The sequence below is a fragment of the Phymastichus coffea genome, unplaced genomic scaffold, assembly GCF_024137745.1.
Source record: "Phymastichus coffea isolate CEN01 unplaced genomic scaffold, Cenicafe_Pcof_1.1 PCOF00106, whole genome shotgun sequence".
Classification (NCBI taxonomy): Eukaryota; Metazoa; Arthropoda; class Insecta; order Hymenoptera; family Eulophidae; genus Phymastichus; species Phymastichus coffea.
Genome location: NW_026706917.1, coordinates 282,681 through 294,700, shown reverse-complemented (window position 1 = coordinate 294,700; position 12,020 = coordinate 282,681). Strand labels below are relative to the sequence as shown.

At 32.6% G+C, this 12,020-nt stretch overlaps 1 protein-coding gene across 1 annotated transcript; it reads left to right on the top strand.

Moving 5' to 3' along the window:
* The first annotated feature begins 237 nt into the window (after positions 1 to 237).
* LOC131670281 (uncharacterized) lies at positions 238 to 11,572 on the top strand. Its single transcript, XM_058945757.1, has 4 exons — positions 238 to 438; positions 516 to 757; positions 829 to 1,330; positions 11,411 to 11,572. The coding sequence occupies exons 1-4, from the start codon at positions 238 to 240 to the stop codon at positions 11,570 to 11,572; spliced, it is 1,107 nt and encodes a 368-aa protein (XP_058801740.1).
* Positions 11,573 to 12,020: the final 448 nt, after the last annotated feature.

Genomic DNA, 12,020 nt, shown 5'->3' with positions numbered 1-12,020 from the left:
AAAATTTAGGACCTAGCTATATTAATAGAGTATTCCAAATGCTGATAATGAGTCCAGTCAAAACTACTTTGAAATATAGATTAATAAAACAAGCCAAGACTATAAGAAAAAAGTTGTTTGCGAATAGCCGCTTAGGAAAATTACGCAGGAAGGCACTCAAAATTGCTCGAGCGTCCAAATCTACTAACATCAAACGCAAAGAAAATTATATGAAAGTAATATAGGGTTGAAAATTATATGAAAGTTACATATGAAAGTAATATAGGGTTGAGCGGCATACTGGACATTCCTTGCGATGCACCTCTGATGACTGGTACTCCATCTGTGCCTAAAACAGTAGCCTCTAGTAATGCTTTGAATGAGATAGGTAATATGAAGATTGTATATATAGACACCGAAACGACTGGTTTCAGTTTAGATAAAGATCAGATTTGTCAGGTTTAATACTATTTTACTGTAACTACACTTCTTTTGTACTTTTATTAAATGCATAACAGAAATTTATTAATATTTAGATTGCCGCTTTTAATGGAGACACATCATATGATGCCCATGTAGTTCCGACAGTGCCAATTAAATCAATGGCAGCATTGAAAACTGGACTTTCCGTTAAAAAGGGAAGTTTATATTGTAGGGGAGAGAAATTGAATTGTGTGTCCAGAGAATCTGCTGTTAAAGGACTACTTGATTATTTAAAAACCTTTAAACTAAATGCTCAAAATCCAAAAATTATTTTAGTTGGGCATAACGTTATAAAGTAATTTATTTTCATTAGTTAGAATTACATATCTCGTGTACTATTTCATTCGTTGTGATAATTTATTTTAGATTTGATGCTGAGAGGATTGAAAAATTACTCACTCAATTTCAACTGTATGACGAATTTTTGAATATAGTTTATGGATATGCTGATACAGTTGAAGTATTCAAAAAAAAATTACCAGAAAGGGTAAAACAGAAACTTTCTTTCGCTGAAGAGGCTCTAGTCAAAGAATATTTGCCTCAAGAGAATACTGCTAATTTGCATGACGCTTTACATGATATAAAAACATTAAAACATCTAGTCGATTCTGTTAAAATATCAAATCAAGATATTATTCAAAATTGTAAGAGCACTAGTCAAATAAAAGAAGCTCAAACAATTTTACAACGAAGAAAAATACAAAAGTTAGCTATAGAAAACAATAAGCAACAATTAAAAGTATTACAAGATGTTGTGAAATCTAATATTATTTATAAAATGGCCAAAGAAGGCATTACTGAAGAAGTACTGAAAACTGCCTATTCCAAAGATAAAAAAGATGGTGTGAAAGTATTGCTATCCATGAGTGTAAATGGAAAAGTTAGAGTTACTTCAAATACAAAAATTATTAACGCAATTTCTAACAAAATAAAGGAAATTTGTTCATGAAAAATTTTGTTTGTTGTCCGTATTTCTTGAAAAATGAATGTGCAAAATTTATTAATTAATTTTAAAGTATATTTTTCAAAACTGTTACTAAAGTCATGAAAAATTTAAATAATTCAAAAAGTGCGCGCTTTACGCTTCTGCGGCAGTACAAACATGGCGTCGTTGCACATACCGGGTGTCCGACAAAACATTTAGTTTTGCGTTATATTTTATTAATTCTCTCGATATTTTTCACCGTTACCCCTATTTTCCGATAAACGATTTAAAAGTTCAAGACTTTAGCTACAAGTACGTATATTTTTTATTGGGTAACTACTCGATTACGGTCGGTTAATTATCAATTTTCAACCTCATTCTCACTCCGCTCCATAAGAGCCCATGTTAAAAGTGCAGACTTTGAGCTCGAATATTTCGAACTTTTCCACGGCTTAAGGGATAAAGGAGGATACCGTTGGATTCAGCGCATTTTCATCTATCGAAATCACTATAACTAACATCGAAACTTTTCAACACCCCTCGCTGGAGCCTCCTTAATCCAAGCAAAAATCAACTGTTAAAAGAAATTATTATAAAATAAATATTAATTTCACAATCTCAATAGACAAATTTAAATTACAACTAATTTTTGTAACCTTTATAATAATTAACTTAAGTTCGTATTTTTATATGATTGATGTATTTGTATAAACTGAAATCGGTGCTATGAGAATAATGTCTATATTTGTTATAGTTTTTGAGATAGTATAATTTATTTATTAAAATTGTTGATAAATTTTGATAGATATTTTGAGGTATTTTATCATCGAAATTCGGTTTCAGGGTACGAAAAATATAAATAAAAATTATATTTATGTGGAGATCTGTCAATGCCCGTACAACATACTGGTGTTCTCAATTAATTATTAGTCGAAAAATCATGTCCGTCATTTGAGTGTTATACTGAGCGCGCCATGGTTACAGCACTATGCATGCTGCGCTATGGTATAGATGATGTAATTGAGTGATACTTTTGGTTTGAATTAAAAAATAAAAATTATATTATTTTTTAGTGACATCGATACATAAAAATGTTCACCTCGCCCTTCAAACTGACAGATTCAATACTTTAACATAAGTATTTAGTGATAAAGATTTCATAGTCTAGATGTATACGAGTTCAAATACGATCAACGCCTCAATAATTTTATGCCGTTTTAATCTCAGCATTTCATATTTTATTTTGAAATCTTATTTTCCATCGCTGAGACAAAGTGCACTTTGTTTTCAAGTTGTAACGACTCTTTTTCATCACTAGGACAGTAGAAACAAAAAATCTGACAAAATAATGTCCCAATGCTGAATAAGAATCATTCAAGCTTGAAGCTGATTTCCATTGCTCGGACTTTGTCTCAACAATGGAAATTAAGTTTTCAAACTAAAATATTTAATGCTGGGATTGCAACAGCGCAAAATCATTGATACGTTAGGCATGTTTAGGCTCATGCACATCTAGGTTATAAAGTAAATATTGTTTCTTTTTCTTTTAAATTGAACCTGTTAGTTAAGGGGACCGGTTAAATATTTTTATATATTGATGTAGCCGAAGAAAAAAATATGATTCTTATCTATTTTCCGCTATTAATCCAAAAGTACCATTTTATGACATTAATTCCATTAGATTAATTCAACGTTTTAACTGCTGATGTAATTTATTTATAATTTTACATAGATAATAAGAAATATCTAAAGAGTCTTGAAGTATTTACCAATGGGATTACACAATCTGGATATCAAGGTTCATAAATGTATAATTAAAGAAAACTAAATAAAATAAAACTTTTATTTTTAATAATAGGTAAAGTAGGAGTAAAAAACGAAGAGAAATGAGAGACAAACAAGAAGGGAGAAAGAGAAAAAAAGGGAAAAGAGGTTAAAGGAGGTGAATAAAGGGAGAAGAAATCGAGGGAAAAGAAAAAGAAGTAGAGGAATATGAAATAGGAGGAGGAGAAGGTAACAGAAAAGAGATAGGAGGAAAAAAAGAATCGAAAAAAGGAAAGAAAAAGGAGAAGGAAAAACGGGAAAAGAAATAGAGGAAGTCGGAGAAAAAAAAAGAAAAGAAAGAGTGGAAATAAAAAGGATGGGAGAGAAAGAAAAAAAAGAAAAAAAATTAAACAAAAAAGAGAAGAAAATAAGAAGCTGGTGCTGATGAAAAGATTATTTTAAAATAGATCTTGAGACAAGACATTACTTATTGCGAACCGAAGACTGGAAACGTATTAATGCACATACGTATATACATAGATACAGTTAAATAAAAAACACTGCATCATACATTCATTAATAGTTGTAATATACTTGTAACGTGTCGCTTTGGAGAGGCGCGCAGATCGGGAGTTGAATGAGCGATCGATGGCTCTATTCTGGTGCGCCACCGTCGGTCATTGCCGCCCGTTTAGCTTCGTCTGGGTTCAGGAGAAGGAAGTCGCTCGCTGTCCACGGTCCGAGACACAGCATCTCATCTGGTGGCCGTTTGACGCTCCTGGAAGACGACTATTCTTGGGGGCGCTCTCTCGATTACGGCCCTATTATTCTGGAAATAATCCGTTGCTCGAGATCACTACCAGTGCGCGTATTTTGACAAGCGTGTTCTCAGTATGAGCGCATCCATCCTCGTGTCCACTAAAGGATTGTACGACGAGGATAATATTGTAACAGCATAATATTGTAAGAATAAATGTGAATCCGGAATCCAGCGAAGTTGGTAATAAATGTTAGCAATTTCCTAGTTATATGTGTATAATTTTGAAACTTCACCTCGCTACGCGTCGCCTTCAAAGTCACTCTTTGCCAGACAAATAATTCAATTATAGTTATATTTTATATATTTATAAACATAGAAATTTACACACTCTTTTAACAATATTTTTAGATACTATTAGTGGAAAGCGTAGATGCCTACATTTTGAAAGTAGAAATTAAGAGCATCCAAAAAACGTTTGGAAAAAATAACCATCGTATGGTAACCAAACTGATGATTTCTGATAAAAAAAAGAGAGTTGATCGAGGTGACACTATCTGACAAAGGGAAAACTTAACAAATTCCAACGTCGATTTTCAAAGGAGTTATTAGTACACACTGATATCACGTAGGTATATTTATTGTACTGAATTTAAAAATCTAAACATTTTCTATTATTTTAGATTTTTGCTAGCAAGGCAGTTGATGAAGACCAGAAAATTGCACGAGACAAATATAGATTGCTGCTCTTAAAAATATGCAATAACTTACGTTATTATTAGTTCGAGTTGATTTAAAATAATGTTCAATAAGTAAATATCGTAATTTAGTTAATAAAAAAACAAGTATATAAATTGAAGCCTATAAATAAAAATTGAAAAAGTTAGGATAATTCATTAATACAATATGTAAAAAAACAATATAATAATAACCTAATGATCCAATATCCACAATAACTCAAGATCCAATAATCTAACAACCTAGTAATTCAATGACCCTAACGCCTTCAAAAAAGTCCTCAAAAAAGTACACGGAAAGATGAAATCTATAGGATTAAGATGTGGTAATCGAGAAGGCCATAAAATTGTACCTTCTTGACCGATCAACCTATCTGGAAACAAAAAGGGAGATTGCTAAAGAGTATGGGATGCCTTCAGCAAAACATCATTAAGCCAAGAACTAGCAAACTTAGTGGCCAGCTCATGAACAGTGTCCCTCTAACAAGGGAATCACCCAAACCCGACCTCATCGATTTGAATGATTTTGGGATATATTGTAGTACCTGAAAAAAAATTAGATACGTCTTTTTTTTATCGGCCCATAAGGGCTTATAAGGGATGAAATCCACCCTGAAAATCAACTCCTAAAATGAGTTTTTTTAATATTTCTCAGCATCAAATGAATATTTTTCAGTAAACTCAACGTTAAAAAATTTCTTATAAAAAGGCGCTTTTAAGGACATAACATTTATACCGAAGGGTTGCAACCCCCTTTTTAATAGGCGTAAACACACTATTTTTCGTACTGTTTTACAACACGTAATACAGTAAATCAGCTCGAGTGATTTAAAAATCGCACTGATCATGAGAAAATACCAAAATTAAATTAACGTGTTTCCGGATTTAAAAAAAAATATATTCAAGGGGTGTTTCACCCCCTAGAAACCACCCCCGTCAAACTATCAGCAGGTTAATCCACCTAACCCTGGGATAAACAAGTTTAGTCGTTTGGTATTTCTTGAAATAATTTAATCCTATGCATGAGCGAGCTACCTCAACTAACCAACCTGCCTCTAACCTACCAAACATCCATGAACCACCCTTACCGAACCACATGCAGGCTAACCCACCTAATATTGTGAAAAGCAACTTTAGTCGTTTGTTATTTCTTGAAATAATTGAATTTTACACCATAAGCGAGTTATCCCAGCTGTATAACATACCTCTTATCCACCTACCCCTAACCTATCTAACCCCCACCCTTATAAACCACCCTTACTAAAACACAAGCAGGCTAAATCTCCTAATCCTGGGAAACACGAGTTAAGTCGTTTGTTATTTCCTGAAATAATTTAATCCTACACCTGAGCGAGCTACCTCAACTGACAAACCTGCCTCTAACCCACCAAACCCCCATAAACCATCCTTACCCAACCAAATGTAGGCTGATAGACCTTACTTTGGGACAATTGAGTTTATCAGTTGCTTTTTCTTAAAATAATTGATTGCTACACCGTACGTGAGGTATCCCATTTTCTTTTGATAAAATACGAGGTTTGTCCGGAAAGTATCGGGCCTACTTTTATATTTTTGTGCTAGCGTTATTCCTTATCATCTGGTGGGTGGCATCCTTTATAGTAATCCCCACTTGATTGAATAACACGGTTCCATCGATGTTTGCACTTTTCAAAACAGTCCTGGAACTCTCTTTTAGGGATAGCCTTAAGTACACTCGTCGCATCGTTTTCACCCGTTGTTTTGTCATCGAATCGGTGTCCTTTGAGTTTTTTTAGTTTTGGAAACAGCCAAAAGTCACAAGGGGCTATGTCGGGACTGTATGGAGGTTGTCGAAGCAATGCGATATTGTGTTTGCTCACACACTGCTGCACAAGATTGGATGAATGCGCTGGCGCAATATCGTGATGGAGAAGCCATTCACCACTTTTCCAAAAGTGCGGTCGTTTTCTTCTTACTGCATCACGCAAACGTTTCAAAATTTGAACGTAGTATTCTTTATCGATTGTCTGACCTGTTGGTGCATATTCGTGATGTATAACACCTTCACAATCGCAAAAAACAATCAGCATTGACGTAACATTGCTCCGACTTTTACGTGCTTTTTTTGGTCTTGGCGATTCAGAATGCTTCCACTGTGAAGATTGTTGTTTTGTATCAGGATCATAACCATAAACCCATGATTCATTACTTGTAATAACTTTTCTAAGCACGTTATCATCATTATTGACCATTTCCAGATTGTCTAGAGCGATTTCTAAGCGAATGTTCTTCAGCTCTGCTGTGAGCAATTTTGGGATGAATTTCGCACACACGCGTTTCATTCCTAAATATACCGTTGAAATTTCTGAAATGATAATTTTTGGTATCTCAAGGGCTTCTTCTAGTTCTCGCACAGTCATACGACGATCTTGTTCGATTGCAAGTCGCACCCGCTCAATATTATCTGCGGCGTTTGTCGTCGAAGGTCGGCTGGAACAAGAATCACTATCGACAGAAGTGCGACCATCCTTGAACCGTTTATACCACTCTTTTATTCGTGTTTTGGTCATACACTCGCTTCCGAAGGCCTTTTGCTTCATTTCAATAGATTCCGAACTCGTTTTTCCGAGTTGAAAGCAAAATTTGATGCAAATTCGGTCATCTTGTTTCTCAGTCATTTTTGACAATATCAAAATCCGACGAGCGCGAGAAAGGCACTGTAAACAAAGACACGCTACGCATGAACTATACGTCCGGCAGGTATCAGTAAGTAACTAATAGATTCGTGAGGCTTTACTGTTAACGTTTCTGCTCATTCATAATTTCTGATAAATAAAAATGTGTTTAATACATTTTATTTTAATAGTTCCAAAATGGCGAGAAATATCTCTTAAATATAAACACGAGAATAACACGAGGTCTAATTATCATTTATAGATCTAAACATATATATTTATATTCGTATGTAGATACATAAATATATTTACGTAAGAGCCATCGTACGCGATACTACATATATTTTGATTTTTCATAATAATTTTCATCTTTTTCTTTTTTTTATTTATTGGTAAATTAAAATGCATCATTCAACAATTACCTTACAGAAATGATAATCATCGAAAAAGTGTTTGAAATATAATGATCTTTTACACCAACCACACCGTATTATGGCAACATTTTTACATGTTTCTACTTCGCAACGTATATTGCAAGAATCTCCAAAACTAAAATCAACAGGGTTATCTGTTTTACCTGGTTTTTCAGCAATGTAACCGCTTTTATACCAAGCGTATTTAAAAATATTTGTATATCTTGGTGAAGAAAGCTGGTTATGGACAAGAGACTGCATTTTTATGATATTTCTTAAATATTGATTCATTTCATAGTCCATCAAAATTACGTGATCTGATAAACGTCGAACGAAGTTTTTCCAGATACGAAATCCATAAACATCGAGTGGTTGGATGTTCCCTGTCGTTCCTGTGGGAATTTTTTTTATATTAACAATTTTGTTTGTCGGCATCGTTTACCTTACAGCTTTATCGCAATGTCCACTCCAAGAGTCGAGTAAAAGTAGAGATTGAGGTCCAACATTTGGGTAAAAAACTTCTTTCAACCCAATTTTACAATGATTTAAAATAAAAAAATGTCAAAATTTTTTTATATCATTGCATTATAATAAACAAAAATATACTAACTTGTCGTTAATTTTCGAGATTTAGATGCTTCTACATGCACATTTTCTGGTCTAAATAATGAAGATTCCACTATGGGACCCAATTGACCACTTTTTTCTTTTAATACTGTAAAAAGTAGTGATAAAAGTTTTCCGGTTGCTGTTATAGTTGGCTGAATTGTCTCATTGACAAATTGTAAATGATTAAAAAAGAAATAATAACTATATTAAGTTTCCACTATTGAAATTAATAATTTTTAACTGTTATTACTTGTTATTTTTCTTTATTACGAATTAACTTTACGTTTAAAAAATAATAACTATTATTATTACTCTTTTATACACAGCTATATGTAATACAATGCAAATAATATTTAAAAAAAAACTGATACTATAACTGTTATTATTTATTTCGAAAAAACAAAATAGTTAATAAGTATTTATAATTTAATTTAGTCTCAAATCTTATATTTATAAGCCGTTATTAATTATTTTTAAGTTTTTTGTATTTATAATGAAAAGAAAATAATAATTATTACATAAAATTTGTAATACATAGGACATATTGTTATGCAACATGAATGTTATTCAAGAAATACATTTATTTTTCGCTATTTATATAAGGTTAGCCCGCATGTGGTTCGGTAAGGGTCGTTTATAAGGGTAGGGGTTAGAGGCAGGTTGGTTAGTTAAGGTAGATCGCTCGTGCATAGGATTAAATTATTTCAAGAAATAACAAACGACTAAACTTGTTTATCTCAGGGTTAGGTGGATTAACCTGCTGGTAGTTTGACAGGGATGGTTTCTAGGGGGTGAAACACCCCTTAAACATATTTTTTTTTTAATCCGGAAACACGTCAACTTAATTTTGACGTGTTTCCATATTACATGTCGTATATTACATGTCGTAAAACAGTACAAAAAATAGTGTATTTACCCCTATTAAAAAGGGGGTTGCAATCCTTCGGTATAAATGTTATGTTCTTAAAAGCGCCTTTTTATAAGAAATTTTTTAGCGTTGAGTTTACTGAAAAATATTCATTTGATGCTGAGAAATATTAAAAAAACTTATTTTAGGACTTGATTTTCAGGGTGGATTTCACCCCTCAAAAGCCCTTATGGGCCGATAAAAAATAACACATATCTAATTTTTTTTCAAGTACTACAACATATCCCAAAATCATTCAAATCGGTTAGGTCGGGTTGGGGTGGTTCCCTTATAAGAGGGAAGTTAAACTCTAAAAGAGGAGAGGTAAAGACGAAGGAGGAAAAGGACTCTCATTATAAGAAGAGAGACAAAAATATTTCCTGTCCACCGAAAAATCTTTTCGACGAGGACTAGTGATTATTTCACACAGTTCAGGCGGTAAATTCGATTATAATATTCAGCAATAATAAGTAAGAAATATTTGCGAGAATTGAAATAAACTTTTTTAGACTTTTTTATATGTAGAAATAAATTGTATTATTGTTAATTCGAGAGTTATTAACAGCATTCAAATTTGTACAGCAACTGAATTTGTTTTATCTAAAATATACATTAAAAATTTAAAATTACAGTATACTTATAATTTGTTTCAATTTATATTGGATCTTAATTTTAATTAGCACTTCGAATAACGAACCCAACCGAATTTAAATGATAAAAGTGGTCAATCAGAACTTTCAATATAACAATTAAACTCTATTTTAGTAGCGAGAATAGATTCTTGCATACACAAGACTCGTACGATGCGCCTCGAAATCAAAATACAGTTCATTCTCTCTATCTTTTGGCGAATAGAAACATTTTTTATCATTTAAATTTTGCACAATTTGTTATTAAAGGGCTATATATATGTATGGAATTGGAAAAATGCTTTTTGAAACAACTTAGTACCATCGAAAATGAAAATTTACCCTGATGTGCTGTAAAATGTACAAGCAGATGTTAGCGATAAGACGCTACTACCTGCAATTTTATGACGATCCCCGCATTTTTTATCAGATAAAAATTTTATCAATATTTTGCAAATTGAGCTAGCAAGTAACTCCATCTGGTAGCTCTTCAAATAATCAACTCTATTGAATTTGAATAACAAAAATCGGTTAATCAGAACTGGCAATATAACAACTAAAGCTATCCTAATCGCATAATGATCTTTGTATATAAAATGTCGTAAATTGACATTTGAATCCACGAACTGTTGTCAAAATCAGAAAGTCAGAATAATTACAAACTCCAATGTAGCTTTCTTCTAAAGTCAATTTTTACTTGCATGAAAAGATACCCGCAATAGTAATCGTGATAGCTAGATATTTTATATAATTTTCCCAAGAAATGGCGCCTATCATCGCGTAAAATTTTTTATCTTATGCTGTACCTCGCGTTTTGGTAATGAAAAATTAAATTCGCTTCTTTTTCCTATTTCTGTGGATATTTCAAACGAAAAACATTGTTTTCTTAGTTCAGTTTTGAGCTACCATGCGCACAGTGCTGTTTTGAGCAACTAATATCATTTTTCAATTCAGTTTAGTGCTTTCATGTGCAGAGTTGTAAAAAAATTACTGTGTACTTTTTTTTTCATTTAACTACTTCAAGGATGAAACAGGTTTTTATTTTTTAAACTAATCTATTTGTTTTTTATGAACAATTTTTTTTGTAAGCTAGATTCATAATTTTCTAGTGTCTAATTTTACTTTTCATTTTCAATCGAACTACGCGGAGTTTCACATTTTTTCACTAAAATGAGTCGATATACAGGTTCTGATCGTCGCTGTTACCGAAGCTGTTGTAATGGAGCCCATATAGGACATAAATTATTTGCTTTTCCATCCAATGTAGAGCGACAGAAAAAATGGCTGAAGTATGTAAGTATGTACACGGGAGTTTTAAACTTCCATTATTAACGTTTTATGCGCTATACTACAGTGTGACTAATCTACTATTAAAATTGTTATAAGAAACCCGTTACTCAATATATTGTCAGCAACAACTTTGAAAAAATACAAATTTTTTTGAGTGTCATTTTCGTGAAATTTCTATGATGCAAGAAAAATGAAACTGTTTGATAACACGGTGATCAGTGACTCCTACTAATTGGAAAACGTTGCAAATTTCGTTGCTTTAGCAATCTCGAGATGGAAATGATGCCTCGCAACAGACTGCAGCCCTAGTTGAGGACTTGCAATACCCACAGAACATTCAGAAGATTCTGCAAAAAATTATAGAACCAATGCCAATGCCAATGGATATCGAAGCCGAGTGCGAATTAAATACAGATACTGTTTGAAATAATTGTCTTGAAATTACAAAACAATTAAATCCCGCGATCTACCCTTCTGGTAAACAACTGTTTTGTAATTTCGATAGCGAACATTCGAATGTCGACTACTTGGATTATAATATTTGCTCATAGCACACACATACTTGCAATGTTCGATTTGCATGTACAGTGTCCGGCACGTACTTTTATCCAACCTGAGGCGAAATATGTCAAACTTTAAAATTTTATATCTCAGCGAAAAAGAGTCGTAGAACAAAAAACTTGACACAATTTTAAAGGTAATAGCAAAAGCTTTAAGTAACGTGAAGATAATATTGTTTTTACTAGAATTAAGTTTTTAATGTTTAAAAAATGAACATAAAAAATTTATTTTTTTTTGCCCATATACACATTTATTTATTTGCTACGCAAATCAGCGAATCACTAAAAATCCAAGCAAAATTAAGTGGTGGAA